At 54.2% G+C, this 21,608-nt stretch overlaps 1 protein-coding gene across 1 annotated transcript; it reads left to right on the top strand.

Annotated features, from left to right (window-relative positions):
* The first annotated feature begins 5,638 nt into the window (after nt 1-5,638).
* Nucleotides 5,639-16,266, top strand: ALX3 (ALX homeobox 3). The gene is made up of 4 exons (XM_063624554.1): nt 5,639-5,915; nt 11,357-11,673; nt 14,677-14,805; nt 15,200-16,266. Exons 1-4 carry the CDS (start codon nt 5,639-5,641, stop codon nt 15,506-15,508), a joined length of 1,032 nt encoding a protein of 343 aa, XP_063480624.1. The 3' UTR covers nt 15,509-16,266.
* Nucleotides 16,267-21,608: the final 5,342 nt, after the last annotated feature.

The raw sequence follows: 21,608 nt of genomic DNA, 5'->3' as shown, positions 1-21,608 counted from the left end.
GCCATTCTCTCTGGAATGCCCTCTCTCTCTGCCCCTTAGTACTCCTTCACCCAGGCACCCCCCACTCAACTTTCCAGATTCCCAGATTCAAACTTAAAGCATTCCATGACCAGCTGCCCCCAGCCCAAAGCTGGGACAGCTGCCGTTCTCCTAGCTCCCAGGCCCCCTGTGCTCTCCCAGCCTCAGCACAGTCACACTCCATGGCATAAATGCCTGTTGCTCTGTGTCTTTCTTCTGCTAGTCTGGAAAAGCCCTGGGAGTAAGTGGTACTCTCTCAGGATCTATTCTCACTGTGTGACTCCACTATCTGGCACATGGCAGGCAGTCAATAAATGCTTGGAGAATAAAGAAATGCATAAAATTAATCAAACTGTTAAAACTGCCAAAAAGTCTAACCTAAAACAGAAGGGTCTGTTTTATATCAAGAATTAGTTCATCAAAAACTCCTCTACAAGACTGGGCGTGGTGGCTCATACCTGTAATCCCAGCACTTTGGAAGGCCGAGGCAGGTGGATCACCTGAGGTCAGGAGTTCGTGACCAGCCTGGCCAACATGGTGAAACCCTGTCTTTTCTAAAAATAAAAAATTAGCAGGGTGTGGTAGTGCATGCCTGTAATCCCAGCTACTCAGGAGGCTGAGGCAGGAGAATTGCTTAAACCCACGAGGCAGAGGTTACAGTGACCCAAGGTCACACCACTGCACTCCAGCCTAGGTGACAGAGTGAGACTCCGTCTCAAAAAAAAAATAAATAAACTCCTCTACAAAATGACTTCTCTATGGTCCATGCCAGCACTTGCCACAGAATCTATTCACTTTCACACAAAGGCAATAGGTCAAACTGAGGCCTACCAGAGAAGAGACACAGCTCCGCCTCTCTGGCCCCCTCCCTCCATTACAACTCAACCTCAGTAAGCTGAGCAGAGAATGAGCAGAAAACCATAGGTTCAGTGGTGGATTCAGGCTCAAGAAACATGTGTATAATTACTATCACATTCATTCCCATAAAGCTGGAGTACAGACTCATTTCTTCCCATTTTTGCATAAGAACCTGTGGCACAGAGAGGTTAAGTGTCTTTCCCAATGAAACAGATCAAATCAATGAAAGAGAAAAAACTCCCCACCAATCTTACTCCAAAGCAGACTTCAGCCTGGGTTGTTAGAATCACAGCCAAGGATTCTGGGTGTCCACAACACAAAGTTTTTTTCTTTTCTTTTCCTTTCATTTTGCTTCCTCTCTCTCTCTCTCTCTCTTTCTCTCTCTCTCTCTCTCTGAGATCATGAGTGAGGAGGAAGCACCAGATCCACAGGTTTATTTACCATTCCTCAGCCTGACCTTCCAGGAAGAATGTCACTAATGAGAAACAATCTTTTTGGGTTCCCAAACCCAGAATTTTTATATGAATCAATTTAGGATTTCAGTATCTAAACAGGACAAAGGTAATACCAACTGTCTTTCTTTTGAAGGAAAAAAAAAGCAACTGAGTTTTCCCTGTTGGAAGGAAATTTTGTATATGTCAAGGAAATCTCAGATCTGAGGTTACCTCTTTCTCATCGTCCCTATCCCTTCTGGAAATCCACTAGGGGAAAAAGGAGCACATGCCCTTCCTGTGGTGCAGGCTGAGGGAAGTAGAGAATGAAACGGAAAGCGGTGCTGGGGCTGATGTTTCCCTAAATGAAGAACTGACCTTACAGTTGAGGCCCAGAGCCAGGAACTCTTCTCACAAGACCAGATTCTATTCTAATTCACATCCAAATGAGGCTGATTTTCCTCAACGTGGATGAGACACTTCCATTCCAGCAAAGTGTAAGCACTGTGAAGGCAGGGATCACACGTCGTGTGTGCCACTGTATCCTGGTACCAGCAAATGGGGATCACATGGTAGTCTCTCCTATTAAATGAATGAATTAAACATTTGGCCAGTGTAAAACAGCTAGTAAGTATCATTTCCATTTAAAAGGTAGCTTTTCTTAGCAGATGGAGAGGGGTTTTGTTCAGTTTTTTCATTACAGGGCCTGGAATTATCTGGATCTTGCTATCCACTCATCTCTCACTCCATGGACAATTTTTCAGTGACAAATGCTGTTATAATTCAATTGGTTATTAAACAGCACAAATGGTGAATTCACAAATTCTCTTAAAATTCTGCCCCACATCTGGCTGTGTTGGTCATAAGCCTCTCAAGTGTTAAGCACTCTGTTTCATTTGGTCTCAGCTTAGCAGAAACCACCCTCCACCTACTGTATCAGCGGCCGCAGCTAGGCGTGCGAGTCCCAACAGATGCCATTTGCTGATCATGAAGGCAGTAGTGCAGTGTCCCCAGGCCATTCTGGCCTCAGCCTTCCTTTCCCATTGGGAAAATGAGGGTGCACAGTGAATGATTTCAGCTTCGTTAACTGAAGAATGACTGAGGAGTCATGTGGAGTGGGGGACCGCGGATCTGAGCGTAAATTCTGGTTCTGGCACTAACTGGCTGTGTCTACCTGAACAAATGGCTCCCTCCTGGCCTCAGGCTCTTTCTCTAGAAAACAGGGTACCTATTTCATGGAGCTGTGAGGATTAAATAAACCAGTCTTAGACAGGCATGGTGGCACATGCCTGTAATCCCAGCTATTCGGGAGGCTGAGGCAGAAGAATCACTTGAACCCGGGAGGCGGGGATTGCAGTGAGCTGAGATCATGGCCACTGTGCTCCAGCCTGGGCAACCGAGTGAGACTCTGTCTAAAAAACTAAAAATAAAAATTAACATTGGGAGGCCGAGGCGGGCGGATCACAAGGTCAGGAGATCGAGACCATCCTGACTAACACGGTGAAACTCCGTCTCTACTAAAAAAAAATACAAAAAATTAGCCGGGCGTGGTGGCGGGCGCCTGTAGTCCCAGCTACTCGGGAGGCTGAGGCAGGAGAATGGCGTGAACCGGGGATGCGGAGCTTGCAGTGAGCCGAGATCGCGCCACTGCACTCCAGCCTGGGGGACAGAGAAAGACTCCATCTCAAAAAAAAAAAAAAAATTAATAAACCAATGTATGTAGAATACATGAGCTAGCACCCAGCACACCATAGGTATATGTAAGTGTTAGCTGCTGTTTTTACCTATAATATGAGGGCCTTTGTGACACTCCATGATCTCCCAGCCCCCCTAAGAAGGAAAACTTATTAACTCTGAGATTGCTGTTTTTGAAGTTTCTATGCACCTGCTCCATCAAACTCTTTCCAGACTACATACAGATAGATAAAAGTTTACACGAATGGCTTAAAAGACGAGTGGAAAAGTCTCCTCCCCATGTGCTGATTTGTGTGGTTCTGGAAGAAAACTCTCCCAGAAGGGGCAACTTCACTTACCCACAAAACTCTCATGTAATCTAGGGTTGTCTCTCTCCTCAGTTTAATTGGTAACACCATCCCAGCATGGAAACTGGCTCTGTTCAGATAGTGGGAGAATGTCAAGAGAAATTTCTGGGCTTGAAAGTGGATGAAGGTCCCTGCGTCTCTCTGCTCAGCTCCGGCCTTAGGCCCATTCAGTCTGAAGTCAGGAGCCTTTCACCTATTCAGTGATGGAACCCACTGGAGATGGTAATCATTATCATCATCACCATCTGTTAAATTAACACAGTGCATCAAAACACGAATGCTTTGCAAATACCCTACTTCCGTGTGCGGCCCACCTTTATGATGAGGAAACTGAGGCTCAGCAAGGTTGTCATGGGAGGCAGAAGACTCAGCCTTTGATCCAGGCTGCCTTGTTTAAATTGTTGGTGACATTTTCCTGGGTGATATTTGCATCCTCTACAGTAAACTTCTTGATAACTCTGTTGAATAGAATAGGCATCCTAAACTGATGTCCTAGAAAGTCAACGATATCCAATTTCACAGGTATGGGGAAGAGAGAAAAGAAAACAATATCCAATCAACAACTATTGAAAAACCTTATTAATGGGCAAAGGTGATCGGTTCAAATTGGTTGCCCAGAGCTGGATCCACCAGATCCTGGAGAAAGGATCCCTCTGGTGAGGCCAGAAGGGAAGCTTAATTTCAAGCCGAGCCTCCCTCTTGACTAGAAATACCAGCCCCAGGTGCTCACATCTCTCTGGCCAGTCTGCATGCCGTGATTAGGGGCCCTAATGGCCATAATGCCTCCAATGTGGTGTTGAAACCAATAAGGCTTCAGAGAAGTTATGGTATGTTTAATAACGCCTTAATGACTCCTTGTGAGATGCAAGGCTTCTGGTTCCTGTTTGGTCTTGATTTACAGCCCAACTCTGGCTGAGGAGCCAAGAAACCCCTTCTAAGCCCCCAGCGGAAGAGGGAGGTGTTCACACCAGGCCTCTTGGATTCCTTTAAAAATTGAGAATTCAAATGAAATACAAATGATGTTTGACTCCCCACCTCTCTTGCTAGTCTCTGGGGGCATTGAAAATAAAAACAGTTCAACCCAGCCCCACGGGCTCCTCAATCCATGGGAAGTGAGCAGGGTCCTCTGGTCCTTGGGTATTTCTCCCCAGATCTTAGGTAGGGTGGTGGTTATTTCTCTTTTCCGAAATTCTAAGCTACTGCTCTAATCCTGTCTCCTTTTGGATGGGGAGACTCAACTCTTAGAAGATGCAGTTCTACCCTCACCCTTTCTGAATCGTCAGGCCTGGGGGAGCACAGCCCTGAGGTACGAGCTGCAGACAGTCTCTCCAGTGGGCCTCCAGACACCTGGGCCATCTGCCCACTGAAACGCATTCACGCCAAGCTGCTGCCAGAGGAAACCCCAGCCCTTCTGCTCATCCTCCACCTGTTCCAAAGGCTGCCCCTGCAGGACACTGTCCAGTCCTGAGCTGCCCATGGGAGTCTCCCTGTCTGCTCTGGCCCTGTCTCTACTTCTGAAACACACCTCAAATACATAGAAAGACCAGGGTTGGCTTGGCCCGACCTCCACAGTCAGATGAGGACACTGATGATTGGCTCAAGGATCCATAGCTAATTAATGATAGTGTCCAGGCCTAAGCTCCCCAGCACCCCATTCCCAGCTTAGATCTGCTTCCACACAACATTCCCAATAGCTCCTTTCACTGTGAGGAACAAGAGATCTCTAAGGGAGGTGTTTTTTTGCTGAGGCAACATTTTGTCCAGCTCCTAGCGGAGACCTAAGTAAAACTGCAGCCTAAGGCCTGCCTGCCTGCCCTCCCAGGCCCTCATCCCAGGCTGATGTCCAGAGTCCAGGCCTAAAAGTATTTGAGGGGATGCCCACACGGCCTCACCCCTCTAGGGGCAAGTGCCTCTAGGCTGGATATCAGGACCACGGGTGTTGCTCTGAGCAAGAGACTCACCTGGATGGGTAGATAAAGGGATCCTGCCCTAGAGAGGAGGCTGCTTCGTCCTCTCCTGAGCTGCCTGGGACTGGGCTCTGGGTGAATGGGGGGAGGGGGTTCCCGGGCTCCGAGGGGTTAACCCGCACGGGGCCACACGTGACGTGGATGGTTCCAGCATTAAGTCAGAGGCGCGGCCCCCTCCCCTGCCCCCCGCCCCCCGCGGCGCGCGCCGCTCCCGGGGGCTCCGCGCCCCCGCGCCCAGGTCCCTCCCCCTTGGCGGGCGCTCACAGGCGGCGCGGGCAGCGCGAGCCCCGGAGCCCCGGAGGCCTGTGCGCCCTGAGCCGGCATGGACCCCGAGCACTGCGCGCCTTTCCGCGTGGGGCCTGCACCCGGCCCCTATGTGGCCTCGGGGGACGAGCCTCCGGGCCCGCAGGGAACCCCCGCCGCTGCGCCTCACCTGCACCCCGCGCCGCCCCGAGGCCCGCGGCTGACCCGCTTTCCGGCCTGCGGGCCCCTGGAGCCCTACCTCCCAGAGCCGGCCAAGCCGCCCGCCAAGTACCTGCAGGACCTCGGGCCCGGCCCGGCGCTGAACGGCGGCCACTTCTACGAGGGCCCCGCGGAAGGTAACGCGCGGCGCGGGGCGTAGCGCGCAGCCCGACCCTCTCTCCTTCTTCCTTACCCGGGCCCACCCGGGCCTTCCTGCTTATCTCTCCCGCTCGCCTATTTCTCAACTTTTTCCCCTCTAGCCTTTCGCCACGGCTCCCACGGAAGCCGGGTTGGCGCTGGCCCGGGCCAGGCAAAGGCCAGTGCGGGGCGGGAGGGTGAACCACCGTTCCTCGGTGGCGGGAATGGGAGGCGGGAGGTCGAGGGAAGGTGCAGTGGCGACGGCCCGGAGTCCAGTCGGGGCCCGAAAGCATACGGACCTTGAAAGGAGAGAGCATGCTCTGCCGAAGTTGGACTAGAACTGCCACCTACCCTGAAGCACAGACCCGGCCAAGGGCTGTGGAGCCACACTGAGCCCTGACGAAGAAGTGCGGCTTTTGTGTCTGGCGCCCTTTGAGGGCCCTGAGGCTGGGCCTCGACCTAGAGTGGTCAAATCGGGGTCGGCTGGGGACTGCGGCCTGGCCTTGGCCCGCCTCTCCTCCCCGGGCCTAGCCTTCACAGGAATGGTGCTGCCTGTGCGGCAGACTGGCACAGTCTGGCCGCGACTGGTCGTGCAATGCCAGGGCTGTTCTCAAGACGGAATAACTGTATTCTTATTTCTCATACTAAGCTGGCCTCCCTGCCATTATGCACGATGATAGCCGCCCTTCTGGCAGTCTTGGCTTCCCCGCGCTGGATCATCACCGCTGGGCAGTCAGGAGCAGCCCTGGGCAGCCCAACCCCCAGGCGCCGCGGGTTCCCGGGCCGGTGCCCTGTGCTAAGGCCGGCTGGACCGCGCCGGCATCCGAGAATGCGCCTGAAGGCAGGGGCCTGGCAGGCTGATAGGCAGCTCTGCCGCCGTCCGCCGCACCCTATGACCTGTAAGGCGTCTTGGCTCCCGCACCGCACCCACCTTATCTGCGCTGCCATATCCCGCAGCCTAAGCCCAGAACTGGATCCTCCAAGATCCGCCTCAACCCCCTGCCGCCGCCCGGCTGGCGCCTCGCGGGCCTCCACAGAGTGGCCGGGCATCTCCGGCTTTCGCCCAGCCGGGGCGGTGGGAATGTGTAGGGGAGGGCGGGGAGGTGTATGTGGGTCAACGGAGGAAATGAACGAGTCCGCGGAGCTTCGTGTCTGTGCCCTTTGAAAGAGGCTTTCCTGATAAAAACCACAGTTGGGACTTAATGAGAAGCAGTTGGCCTGGCTCCTCTGATCCCAGCCAGACGGCAGAGGCCGCGCAGCTCGGTGAGCACCGCCAGAGACAGGTACCCGGCCTGGCTCAGCGCTCGGCGTCGGGCAGGAGCCACCCCCACAGGCCCGCGTCCCTGCTAGGCGCGCCGCATCCGGCACCGACAGCACGGGCGCCCGGACCACACCGATGCCGCGCAAACTGCAGAGAGCGCTGGTGCGGAACGAGCGGCCGGGAGGAACCCAGCACCCTGGGATCCGACGGCAAGGGTGTCCTTGACAACGAAATACCGAGAAAGAAAACCAAAGAAAGCGAACGACAACCAAGAAAAGGGAAAGGGAAATTGAACAAAACAACGGAGAGCGCGGCGAGAACGAGAGGGTAAATGGCAGTCGGCGAGCTGGGATGAACTAAAATGAATAAATTAGGAACGAACGAATAAAAAAAGCAAGATCCAACGAAACGGATAACTAGAGAAGTGGGAAAGGACAAAGAGGGAGGAAGCAGACTAAACAAAAGAAAACGGAGCATGTTTAAAGCGTGGAATATATCAAAATGAGAACAAGGGGGTAAGAAAATTAACGATTTCAGTTGAATGGAGGACATTCCCTGCTCTGAACCCAAACGAAAAGGAGGCAGGCGGGTGCGAGCAGAGCCTGGTAGAGATCCTGGCGGCCGCTCGCCTCTGGCGCTCTGGCCGGTGTTCAATGGGCGGCCAGCGTCCCTGCAGCAGAGCGGACCTCGGCGCTGCGCGGCGCGCGGTGGAGCCTGGCTGCTTGAGGACAGTCAGCCCCCAGGGCCGCGCAGCCTACTTGGTGGGAAGTGGCGGGCGAAGAGGGAACCCGCCTTATTTCCCGGTTTTTAAAATAACCGGCTCGGAGCGTTTCCAGTCCACACGAGTGAGCGCGCAGCTGCGCCCCATCTGCGGCGCGATCTTTCACGAGGCTGGGCAGTTGCGCGCCCCAGAGGCTGGCGCACCTCGCTCGTCTCCCGCCTGCCGTCCGCCGCCCGCGCAGCCCCAGGCCGCCCTTTGCTGAGAGCGCCCAACCCTGCTCTGAACCCAGGCTGCGTGCTGGCGCTGCCAGCCACTCTCGCGCCCTCCGCGCTTGGCTAGTCTGTCCCCGAGTTTGGCTCTGACGTCGAAGCACGCCCTCCGCAAGAGACTCCTACTAGAGTTTTGCCCGCTGCCTCTGAGGCCCTGAGCCGGATGACCCGGCCGACCGCCGACGTCGAGGAGAGTCCCAAGTTCTTAGACCCGGGCCGAGGCTTCTGGGCCAAGGCTGAGAACCCCCAAGAAGGGCACCGAGGCCTCACCGGGGTCCTGCCCACGGCGTTTATGTCCACTCTGGCTTTGAGTCTTCGGCGGGAGCTGCAGGAGCCTGGGCCTCAGCGAGTTCTGCAGGTCGCTTAGCGACCACACAGTGGCCGGAGGAAACAGTGCGGCGCGGAACAAGGCTGCAGCGAAATGTGAAAGCCGAGGCTTGTCCCGCGGTCTCAGTGGATGCCTTCTGTGGGGACAGTGGAGCACTCGGGCCTGCTACGACGCTGCTTCCTGGCTGCACAGTGGCTTAGAAGCAGCCGCTGGTAGGGGCTCTGGCACTCCTCCGGGTGAGGGGTGCTCAGGGTACGGCAGGCCTGAGAGCTGGGTCAGGGACAGAGGGCTCCTTTACTACGTTAAAAGGCTCCTGGCTTTCACGTCCAACAGCTGCTGCCGTGGCCCTGCGGTTATGCAGGCAGAAGACACCCCAGCGCTGTCTCAGGCTGTCTCCAACATGAGTACCCCGTCTTAACCACCTAGTGTCTGGATCAGGTGCAGTGACTCCTCTGCACAATCCACACACACCTCCGATGTGCCCCGTGCTCAGCAGAGCAGCCCTCTCTCCTTTACAAGCTTAGGTTCAAGCTGCTGGCTGCTATTCCTGGCCTGTCTTTCCTGGCTTCTGCCTTCCATTTATCCCAGTTCTATCCCTTTCCTCTTCTGGGCCTTGCTCCTCAGGAGGCTGCTCTGTGTTCTCTGAGGAGTGCCCCTCTCTCCCAAAGTGGGGGAATGCCACCCTCCCTCTGGTGTCCTCCAGGTAGATCAAGGAGGTTTCAGGGCAATGACAATGAGGAGGAGAGCAGTTCTGTGGTCCCTTGAGAGGGCTGTATGTAGACTGGGCAGGCGTGGGAGTTGGGGAGAGGTCAGCAGTCTTGGCCTCTTCTTTCGGGAAGCTGTTCTGAGAAGTCCTACTGCACTTTCATCCCTTGTCCCTAGCAGCTTGGTGGCTCAAGGTCAGGAACACAAGTCTCAGGGCCCCAGATCTGGTCACTTCCTCTGGGCAGGTCCTATTGAGACCCAAGAGGCAGATGAGCAAGCCCCAGGGCTTTGGAGGGCCTCTGCCAGGATGTCAATACTCTTGAACCCCAGCCCTGACCCTTACCCCTGAGCTACCCTCACCCCTTTTCTGCTTGGAGTCCAGCACAGCCTTCCTACAAACCCAAGACACCAAGACTCTTCCTTCTCAGGCTGAACATTTCCATGGCCTGTTGTGTGTATGCGTGTGGTGGGGGTGGGGTGGGGTGGATGTCCCATTCCAGTGTCCCTAGTCTTCCTGATCATTTTCAATTATTTGGTTCAACTTCTATGAGTCTTCCTTCCTAAGCTTCTATCAAATGGAACTGCCCCTAAACCTGAAATGTGCTGGCCCAAGAATGGAAGTCAGGGACTGGAACACTTTCTCCCCTGTGCTCCACCTGAGTTGTGAAGGAGCCCTGGTCCCTGGGCTGTAGCTGTGGGCTACCTGTGTACAGGCCTGTGTACAGGCTGGGCATGGTCCAAGGCTAGGTAGCCCTGCCCGACTCTCCCAGTCCTCCAGGACACACACCGGGAGCTTATTTCATGGCCTGGGTAGTCCTGAAAAGTAACTGACCACCTTCCAGCTGAGGAGGACCCTGCCTGATTTGTCCTTCACAGTGCAGACAGGGACTTATCAGACCCAGATCCTGAGAGGCCCATTTCTCCAGTCCCATCCTCCCCCAACCACAGCTGTGATCCCCACACCAAGTCCTGGGAAGAAACTGCCTCTTGTGCCAGCTAGCTGGGCCTCGTCAGGGCCAGGCCCCTACTGGAGATGGGCCCAGAGCCAGGCAAGAGGCTGTGTGAGTCAGTGGGGCGTCTTTGTGGCGTCTCAGCTGCCATCCCAGTGGACTGTTGAGGAGGGATTTCATGGGGACACTGCTGGGGGTCCTTGCCAGAGGGAGAGGGCGTGCGCAATCAGGATGACCTATTTTTCACCATGCTCCATCGGTCAATCCGCCATGGTGGGGCTCCACCAAGCTTCTGGAGTAGGGGTTAGCACGTCAGAGTGGGGCTGCTGGAAACTGTTCCAGTCTGCAATCAAGTCCTTCCCTGCCTGTTAAACACAGGCAATGGGGGAGCAGTCAGAAACTCCTGAGGAAGGAGGGGGTGGTCAGTGATGGGAATGATGGGGACAGGGCCTGTGCCCTGTTGTGACACTGGTCCCCAACTCTCCTTCTTTGAGCACAGCCTATCTCAGCTCTGCTTCTCTATTGCTGGAGCTTAAGTCCTTGCCGAGACACCACAATTTTAGGAGGAATGGAGAGAGGCAATCCCTCTGGAAGCTTCTTTGTGCCATCTTGCCCTTCTTACACCAGAGCTGGGGAATTTGATATTTACCTGAGACCTGGGGTTCAGAGAATAAAGCTCAGCCAGACCAGCCAAAGGTGGTCTGAGCACCCACGTCCACTGCCTGCCTGGCCCTGGGAGCAGAGGCGTGGGCATAGGGGCCTGGGAACCAGGGCCTGCAGAGTTAGGAACAAGGAAGCACTTTCTGGCAGGAGCAGGAGATGTCAACCACCCCATCCTCACCCCGCCCTCTGCCCCCATTCCTGGCCTTGCCAGGGTGGTGGTCCTGCTGTGGCGCCAGTCCTCTCACATCCCTGTGGAATGCACCACCACAGAGCACTTCCCCGAAATGAACCCCACTCTGGCCCCAGCAGATCCGCCCAGACCACAGAGCACATAGTTCCCCAGGGCCCCCTCCCCAGCTGGAGGCTCAGCAGGCAGGCCTCTAAATGCCAGGCTCCCATGGAGGGTGGCCGCTGGGAGGAAGGGAAGGGAAAGGAAGGGGGAGGCGGAGACTGAGGCGTCAATGTTCTTCCCCCTCCCTCCATTCCAACCCACAAAAGCCCCTGGTTCAGTTGCCATCCTCCTTTTTGTGTTCTCCATTGCAGCTGAGGAGAAGACCTCCAAAGCTGCCAGCTTCCCCCAGCTGCCCTTGGACTGCCGAGGGGGCCCCAGAGACGGGCCCTCTAACTTGCAAGGCTCCCCAGGCCCCTGCCTGGCCAGCCTGCATCTTCCTCTTTCCCCGGGACTCCCTGATTCCATGGAGTTGGCCAAGAACAAGAGCAAGAAGCGTCGTAACCGCACGACCTTCAGCACATTCCAGCTGGAGGAGCTGGAGAAGGTCTTCCAGAAAACCCACTATCCTGATGTGTACGCCCGGGAGCAGCTGGCCCTGCGCACAGACCTGACCGAGGCCCGGGTACAGGTGAGGGCACTGCAAGGATGGGGCTCTCTGGCTGCCTCTACCACACAGTGACCAGACCCTGGAAGGGCTGGGAGAGGTGGGCACCGGTGCCTCCCAGAGCTACCTTTCTCAGGGTCCTGCCCCAGCCTTCCCCTCCTGGGCTCACCCTCATGCCCAGCTCTGCTGCAGCCACACGCTTTTCTGGCCCAAATTGAAGCTTATGCCTGGGTGTAAGGGCGATGGCCTCTGGAAGCCATCACCTGTGTGGAAGTCCTAACTCTGCCACTTACTGGAAGTGATTTAGGGTATGTTAATGAATCTCTCAGTCTCAGTTGCCCAGTTCAGGAAAAGGGAATGATGGGACTGGCCACGTAGGGACTATCTTGATCACAGGGATGGCCACATTTTAGAAGCGGTGAAGTGCTGAACACACATCAGGGCTGCTCCTGAGGTGGCTGCCTAGAATGGGATGGTCCTTGTCAGGAGGTCTCAGGGTCAGTGATTCTCAAAGTCGTCAGGAGCCACCGACCTTGGGTCCCTGCCAGAGCTCAGACCCTGGCTGGGAAAGGCTGGCTGGGAGCTCTTCCCTATCCTAACAAACTCCCCCATGGAGATCAGGTGCCAGGGCTTCCCAGAGGGGCCGTGGCCAGTTTTACACGGCGGGAGCCCAGCCTGTGGGTAGGTAAATGCTGAGAAGGGAGGAAGGCAACGGAAGCCCACGTCCAAGCATGTTGGAAGTGTCAAGCACATGAAGGTGGCAAGCTGGCTGGGGATGGGGAAGGAGTTTCAGTAGGAGTCTGGCCCAAGAGGAAGATGGCCATTCACTGGCTTGCACTGAACCGGTTCGATCAAAGCAGGCTTCCCAATACCAAGCAGGAGGCACTGGGAGGGGTGGGTTGGAGTTCTGGGGAAAGGTGAGGAGGTGACCTCTTAGGCAGAGGAGTCTCTCTCCCACCATGGAGGAGACTTAGCAGGAACAAAGCTCATGCTATCCCACCCTGCATGGGGCCCTTCCAGAGACTCTTTGTGAAGGCACTAGGGCAGGAGACAGTCCTGGCAGGATATGGGGACTGACAGGCCAGTCTATAAGAAGGCCAGCTGTCATCTAACAGAGAAGGCCCTACGGCTGCATCCAACAGGATGAGAGGCTTGGGCTGTTTCCCCTTCTCTGCTGAGTTCTCCTGCCTCCCTGCTCCTCCGAGGTGGCAGCCAAAACAGACTTCCAAGACTGTCCCCCAAGGCCTCCAGGGGCTGAGGTCATCAGGGCAAGAGGCCCGGCATTCAAGGCAACTCCAGATGATATAAGCCATGGGAATCAGGACCATGGAGTCACCTTAGCAGGCCTCCAGGGTGTGGTCTAAACAGCTTTTCCCGTAGCAAGTGTTTGTGGGAGGTGGAGAGCACTTCCTCTGCTCCTATCCTAGGCCTTTTCAACCTGAGAGGGTGCAGGAGTAGCCATGAGGCCCTCAGCCCTAGTCTGGAAGCTTCCTGAAGGACAGAGACCCTGGAGTAGGAATGTTTTCTCTGACAGGAGTGTGAAACCCACCCATACACCCTGCCCCATGGAGAGGAAGAATGAGACTACACACCAGATAATGCAGAGGGCAGGTCCAGAGCCCAGGGAAGGCCTACAGTGGGATCTCCAAGGGAGAATGGGTGGTGACAGAAAAGTGAGTCCCAATAGCCAGATTCACTGGTTCCAGGCTCCCTCATCCTCCGTCAGGGGAGGGAGAGCAGAGAAGGGAAATCCAGGCAGCTGGCCAGGTGGGGGTGGCCTTTTGCTGACCTTGCTGCAGGCCTGCTTTGTTATCTTGGCAACCTGGGAGCTAGGGGGATGGGGTATGCACAGCCCCTTCACTGTTGGTGTCTTACCTGCCTGCATGTGTAGGAATGACCATGAGGGCAGGGCGCCTGAGGGGCTGGGGTGGGATTTCTCATCCCAGCTGGGGTGGATGGATTACTGACACACACACACACAGCTTTCTTCTGTTGTGACTCCCAGCTAGATATCCCTGGAAAGCAGGGGTTGTTTTGTTTGGTTGGTTTTATTTTGACATTGTTAAATTTAGCTTAGTGGCTGACATATAAATGTTGATTAAATGATAGAAATACAAAACATATATACCAATACAGTTAAATGTAACAGTCACAACACATATACCAAACAACAAATTCATCACAGATATGTACACAGATGTGCACAACACACAGATGTGCCACCCCTATCTGCCAAGGGCTCACAAATAAATGGGAGAAACAGATTCCAAAACAGATCATGGTAATGGAATGGGGTGAGTACAAAGAGAGGTCCAGGGTATTTTGGAAGTCCTGTGGAGGATGCCCAGCGTGGATGTATGTGTTGAGGGGATGAGTAGCCCAGGAAGAGAAAACCTAAGCAAAACATGGAAGGAGCAAGATAGCAGTGTTTCAGAAGAGCTGGGCAGCTGCTTGGGAGGCAACCAGAAGAATAAATGTATTTGCCTGGCAGGATATAAGGCTGTGCAGAGAGGCAGGGGCCTTGTTAAGAAACTATGCTCTGGACCAAGGTCTCCAGGGAGTCACTGAGGGTTTAAACCCTGTTTAGACATGACCTGAACAGAAATGTCTAAGATTCCTTGGATGCTATGAGGTGGGTAGCTTGGAAAAGGAGATGAGGCAGGGAGACTAGAAACCCAACACACGTGCACAGTATACCCAGGAAGTACCTAGGGCCCCTGAGACCCACAGATGCCCCCACAACACCCTTACTAGACATAGCCAGGCTGGAGGACCACAGTGATTCAACCTGGGGAGTGACAGCTGGAGGCCCATGGGGCCAATTAACCCACTTCGGGCTTGGGCCTCTCCCAGGCTTCCTCCCAGGCTTCCTTGGCCAGGAGAACAGTGTGGATTAACAGTTGAGATCCTCCATCCTGGAGCCTGCTCCCCATCCCACAAGAGGACACAACCATCAACTCTCCCTAGCAGGCTCCTCTCCTCAGGGCTGCCCTATCGCCCCCTCAAACTCCCACAACCTGCCCCCAGGTCTGGTTCCAGAACCGCAGAGCCAAGTGGCGGAAGCGCGAGCGTTATGGGAAGATCCAGGAGGGGCGGAACCCCTTCACGGCTGCCTATGACATCTCTGTGCTGCCCCGCACTGACAGCCACCCTCAGGTAAGACCCCAGCCCTACCTGAGCCAGGACCTGGCAGGGTCACCAAAAAGAATATGAGGTCTGGCCTGAAGAGACCTGGAGAGCGTCAGCATTCTGTATGACAGTGGGTACACCACTTCACTTCTTCCTCTGCAAACCGGGGCTCCTGCCTGTCTCATGAATGACACATGCGGAATACAAAGGAATCCCAGAAGAAAATTTCGTTTTGAGAACAGTGGCAGGAGCCTCCTGAGATGCCACTGCCAGTGTTGGGGGTTGGGGGGGGTAGATCTGAGCCAAATGGAGGTTTCCTGGAAATTTTCTGGGGCCCCAAGGACAAAGAGAAAGCCCCTGGGTAGGGAAGTCAGCTCCTGAGGCTACCGGCTCATGGGCCTTCTTTCCCCTCTCTTTTCAGCTGCAGAACTCCCTGTGGGCCGGTCCAGGATCTGGGAGCCCTGGGGGCCCCTGCCTTGTGTCTCCAGAGGGCATCCCCTCCCCATGCATGTCTCCATATTCCCACCCCCATGGGAGTGTGGCTGGCTTCATGGGGGTGCCAGCCCCCTCTGCGGCTCACTCTGGCATCTACTCCATCCATGGCTTTCCCCCCACCCTGGGGGGCCACAGCTTTGAGCCCTCCTCAGATGGTGACTATAAGTCTCCAAGCCTCGTCTCGCTCAGGGTAAAGCCCAAGGAGCCACCCGGCCTGCTGAACTGGACCACGTGATCAGTCGTATGGACCTGCAGAATGAGCTGCCCACCTCCTTTTCCATTCCCAGCTGCTCCCAGCTCACCCCTGCCTGAACACCAGGGAGGAAGCACCTCTGCCTCCAAGCCCCAGATGGTTCTGGGGGCCTGGGAGAGCAGCTGGCACTGTCAGCCCCCAGCAGGGAACAGGTTACAGGGTCTTTTCTCTTAGAATAAGGTGGGGCTGCCTAGGAGAAGGGGCTTCAAAGCAGCCAGGACTCTTCCTACCACAAACTGAGTCCCCTCACCTGAACTCTGGGCTGGAGGCAGGGAGACACTGCCCTGCTTCCCCCAGACTTTGTCCAAGTCCATTGTCATCTCTCCAGCTAAGACAGCTTACTTGGCTCATCGTTCAAGGAACCCAGGAAAATGGGAGGAGGAGGACGCCGAGTGGACTGAAGCTCTTCATGATGAGACGGAAACCAAAAGGGAGTCTCCCATGATGGGGTGGAGTCAGCCCTGCTTCCCCTCCCCACCAGCAGGGGGCGCGCTGGCATCTGACACTAAGGAGGGTGTAAAGGCCAAGGTCAGCATAGACTAAGGAACACTGGCTTCTCAGCTCCAGCCACCCTCACTCCTGCCCTGTGCCTGCACTCCCAGCATGCCATGCTCATCTTCCCCTCCAAGGGGGCAGAAATTCCACCAGAAATCACCACATATTTGGAATCTCTTCCATAGGACCAGCCCAGAGCTACGCCATGGAAATGATATTGGATGTTGGTCAGAATAAAACAGATTTCCACAGACTGAGATCCTGATCCCCATTTTTGTACAGACACTTTTTTTTTTTTTTTTTTTAAGGAGAGAAAAAAAAAAAAGCTGCCCAGCATTCTAATAAAGGTGGTGGTGTGTTTTATATCAGGTGACTGTCTATCCCCAGGGCTTGGCACTGGTTGCTTTGGGGCTGGTCTATGTCCACGATGCAGGCTGGCCACAACCCCTGAGGGGCCAGCGAGGAAGGGGAAGGTGGTCCTGCAGCAGAGCCCTCAAGGCGGATGCATGCCAGGCCGGGCTCTGTCACCTGCCTAGGGTCTCTGTGGCTTTGGCTGTGCTGGGAGGCAGGGAGAAAAGCTCAGCTCTAGGGCTGGGCTCATGTGGCAGGGAAAACTGAGGGTTGGAAGGGCAGTAAAAAAGCTGAAATAACTTTGTGGCTAAACTGACAGTGGACGGGAAGTAGAATGGAAGAAAGGGGTGCCCACTGAGGTTCTGCGTTCCCCATGGGCTGGGACCCCAGGGTGGTGGGAGTGGGGCTGCTTCCTTCCAGATGCCCCAGGAACATGTCTGAGCTGTGGGGCAGAGACAAAAGCCAGAACTCTTTCTTGTGGTTTCAGAGTATTATCCATTCTATCCTTCATCCTCACTTTCTGCCTTATCTCCGAAGCCTGGAAGGCAGGAAAAAGGTCTGGCCCTCCCACCCTCCCAGTAAACACAACCACATTGCTCAGAATTCAGCCTCAACCAGCAGCCCAGCCACCCCCACCCCACGCCTCATCTTTCAGGCACAGAGAAACCCAAGCCCACAAAGACACATCAGGGCTGAGCTGATTCCAGAGGAGGGGGTGAGTCCCCCACCAGAACAGATTTCCCAGCCAAGACAGTCGCATGTATCCCCAGAGGAGTCTGTCTTCCCTCCCTTCCCCTTCCCTCTATACAAGGGTCTGGCTTTTGGTGATTTCTTTCCTCTCCGTCCTGACGCTGGCTCTGAGGTCCACAGGTGTGAGCCCTGTATCCAGGAGGGGACCCAGCAGAAAGAGGAGAGTCAGGGTAGGAAGGAGAGACATCCCTGGCTGCCACTGATGAACAGAATCTCCTTCACCTGGCCAGGCAGTAATGAAACAGGGGCTCAAGCCAACCATTCTGACCCCAGGGCTCACACCACTGTATGAGAAGTTTCTTCATCCAAGGAGTGATCAGCAAAGTTTTGGACCTTCTTCCCCACCAAGTCAGAAAGATGTATAGAGAGAGTAGTTTGTTCTACAAACATTTTTGAGTGCCAACTCAGCCTGGCAATGTGCTGGGTGCCAGAGATACAGCGATAGTTGAGGAAAAATATGATTCTTCTCTCTTGAGAGGGCTTAGAAAGATGAAAGGAGGGAAGAGGAAAGGATCTGTGATAAACCCAAACAAAGAAACCAGAAGTGGGAAGAGACAGGAGAAAAAATAAAGGTGAGCCAGAGGTCAATGAAGCAAGAGTGGGAGAGGCTGGCAGAGGCTGGCAGAGGCCAGGAGGGGACCCATGGCGGAGTGGGGGGCTCCTAGGGGAGGGCACAGGGAGGCCAGAGACTGGCTACTGGCTCTCATCCAGGGGCATCTGCCCACAGCTCATATTTTTCTGTCCAATGACAGCTAAATGAAGAGAAAGCTAACTTTACAACCGCCCACTTCACATATAATGAATATGAATGGGCATCCCGGAGCCTGTTCTGTGGGATTGTCTGTGAGGTGACAGGTCCTCCTACTCACTGGGCCATCCCAGCCAGCCTGTCCCCTGGCTGGGGCATGAGCAGCCCTTCCACCTGCTTCTCATTAGCTGTGTCCCTCCTCCTCCCACACACCCCTAAGACACGGCCCCGTCTCCAGATACCCCTGCCCCCAGCCTCACTCCAGAGGTAACCTCAGACCTCCGCCCAGGCCAGTGGTTCCTCAAGGCCAGGCCTGTGCTCTGGCCACTCCTTCTGGGAAGGGAAAGGGGAAGTGGCCCCTCCTGATATCCCAGCTGCTTTTGCTGAGGCTCCTGTCTCCCCCAGAGAAGATGCCAGAGCCCTAAATCTTGGTCCTGGCAGAAACATGGACACCAGGTCAGGACTGGAGGGCCACAGCCAGGGGGCCCATCAGTCTAGTCTGCCCACCTCAGTCAGCGGCTGGAAATGCTTCTCATGCAAGGCATTCAATCCTCCTTCCCCACCTCTCCCATTTACACTTCAACCTGAATTACAACCCCAAAGTGCAGACCCTCTGCAGCTCCAGACAGGAAGAGTCTGGCATGGCCAGGAACTGGGAAGACCCTAACATTTCCTTTATCCAGCAGAGGAAAGACTGCCCCTGCCCCAGCCTCCTCCACAGGCTCATCCCAGCCATTTCACCTGGAAGGTGGTGAGCATCAAGCGTCAGCTGTCAGAGCCCTTGATTCTGATGCTGGAGCCCCCTTCCTTCCCACTCAGCGACTGCTGGCTCCCCCAGCAATCTCTCCTCCAATAGTAAGAGGCTGGGACCAGTGAGACCTGTGGTAAGCCCTTCAGACGTCTGTTACCTATCATGCTATTGCTTTTACTTGCTCTTATGGCTATGTCTCCATCAACTGTGAGCTCGAGAGAAGTGAGAGAGTGTGGTATCCTAGTAACCTGGATATCCAGGGCATCTACCACAGGGCCTGGCCCCAACAGGCCTTCAAGGTGTGATGGCAGGTTGCTGGATGAGTAGCTGACTCTTCTGAGATGCCTCTGGATTCACAGCAGCCAGCTAGGTCCAGGGGCTTTAAGGAGGCCTAAGACATGGTTCTGGTCCTTGAAGGGGATTTCTGTCTTCTAGGGGACACAGGAAATCGGTGCAAATTCATAAAACATTAGAGTTTGAGGGGCCAATGCCAAGACTAAGAACTGCTACCATTTATTGTCATCCCTTGTCAGCCAGACATGTAGGTTCATTTCCATGATTTTACTCAGCCCACGCAACACGGCTATTATTAAACCAATTTTTACAGATGAGCCACAGTGAGGCTTGGAAATTGACTAGCTCAAGGTCCCTCAGTGAGTAAATGTCAGAGCCCGAATTGAAAGTCAGGGCTGTCTCACTCCCAAAGGGTGCTCCTCCCTTGTTTTATAGCCAGCAGCCTGAGGCTGACTGTGCCAAGTGCCAAATGAATGTAGCTATTCTCCTCTGAGAAGTCAGCTGTTTGAGGACAGACAGGAAGCCAGCCCCCTGGGAAATGAGCCTAACAGGTACAGAAGGGGCAGCCAACACAAGAGTCCTCTGGGACCCAGAAGAGGAAGAAATTTAGGCTCAGGCTGAAAAGAAAACAAGACGGCAGCAACAGCCAAGTTACCCTGAAGAGGGCACATTCAGGGAACACCAGAGGCTAGGCCAAGGCTAAGCTTAGGTGGTCCAGTTAGGACCTAAAGCAATGGACACTTACCATGAATCTTTCATGCCGGGGACAATGCTAGAGCAAATGTAAGTATTGGCTGTGGTGAATAAATGAGCAAATGAATGCACTGGTGGTAGGTGCTGGGGTATGACAACGACTAATAGCAAAGGGTGTGAGGGAGTGAAAAATGCGTGCGCTGAGACAGAGGCCTGGATTTGAATCCTGGCTCTTGCCCTTTTATGACCTGGGGCAAGTTCTTTATCCTTTCTGTGTCACAGTTTTCTCCTGTGCAAAACAGGGATTAAAATGGCATGTATCTTTCAGAATATTACAAGGAATATGTAAGACATACATCAAGTGGTTAGAACGCTGGCTGGCACATAGTAAGTACTCAGCATCTGCTGGCTTTGTAGAAAATAAGGCTTTGAGAAGCATCTAATATTGTGCCTGGTACCTACTTGGCAACCCATAAGTGGTAACTCTTATGATTAACAAGGGACAGCTCCCATCCTTAGAGTGATACTGCCTCAGGGTAATCTGTCCCTCGGTGGATTGAAGGAGCAGTGGACCCTGAGCCTGCTTAGCAGTAAACATTTTATATAACTCAATCACGTACAAAGGGTCTTCATGTACTCTGCCCATTTCACGACCCATATGAGATTTAAAAAGCCACAAAAACTGGGTGGCTCCAAAAGACATTTCTGTACAAAGACCCGAGTTCAAATAGCCAACCTGCCACTAACACACTCTGTGGCTGTGAGAAGCCCCTTCCTCTCCCCAGGCTGGCTCCTGGGCCTACAGCTGAAGGGATTTGCCTGCCCAGGCTTTATGGCCCTTGCAGCTTTGATAGTCCTGCATTCTCTTTTGCAGATCAGAGGAGAGACAGGCCTCGACCACGCAGGTTCAGTTACTCAGGCTTCATGGGAGAATAAGAATGTGAAAAATCCATCTCTCCCTAATTGAAATCTCAAGATACATATTTTCTATCAGTCCTGGAAAGAAACAGCAGAAAATCCATCATCTACACATAAATTGTGTCAATTCCCCTGTCCTGTACAAGTTACTTTGGGGCAAAGGGCCCATCAGTCACAGATGGGACTTCCCATCTCACAGACTGTGTGACCACCAGGAGTACACTGCTGCCTTCCACCCCTGCTGTCCCTAACCATGCTGGCACATCAAAAGGCCTGTCCTGAGGCTCGGCAGGTCCCAGGCCAGGCAGGCAGGAACACAAGACCCAACAAAGGGGAAATGCTCCCCAGAACATGTTTCCTTTACAAGTCAAGACCCCTTGGAGATTTAACAACCTACAAAACAACTGCCTACAGGTAAAATAAGAGCTTCCAGGAATTCTAAAAAGGGAACACTCCTTTCACCAGCATCAAAACAGTAATATCTTCTCAGGCAGATGCAACCAGGGGTCTGGAGGCCAAAGTGTAGGTGCCAGGTGTCCACTGACACCTACCACAAAGATTTTCCTTGCTTTTCTCTCAGCCACAGGGGGCTCCTGGGCCCTCCAACACTGTTTCCCACCATGAACCTGACTCCTGATGGTCTGCTTCCTAGGCTCTGAGTCCTGAAGTTTCCGCTCAGTCCCAATCATCTGCCCCAGGGGGGACCTAGAGCAGCTGACCCCCTTGCTTTGACCTAGCCCCTCCCTCCCTAGCACTGACACTGGTTTGGCTGAGGCCAGCTCAGTGATGTGATCCAGAGAAACCTGGGGCTCCTACTGAAATTACAGCAAACCCAGGGATGCAGGACAACGTGTCAGTAAAGTAACCTAGTGCCCTGGAGTTGGGCGAGAGCAATCCCAGATTACTGTGGGGTTAACTTACACTGGATAAATGCCAACTCCCTCTCCTCTTCCCCCAGGATGGGAAAGGCAGGCAGCTTGGCAAGGACAAGCGTTGACCAGCAATGCTAGCGGAAAAAAACACTTTCTAGACCTGGAGGAGATATGTATAGGCCATATTTCCTGTAGACAAGCCAACGGGAA

Source organism: Symphalangus syndactylus, chromosome 12, assembly GCF_028878055.3.
Source record: "Symphalangus syndactylus isolate Jambi chromosome 12, NHGRI_mSymSyn1-v2.1_pri, whole genome shotgun sequence".
NCBI lineage: Eukaryota > Metazoa > Chordata > Mammalia > Primates > Hylobatidae > Symphalangus > Symphalangus syndactylus.
Note: the sequence above shows the minus strand (reverse complement) of the source record. Positions and strands in the feature narration are given on the sequence as shown.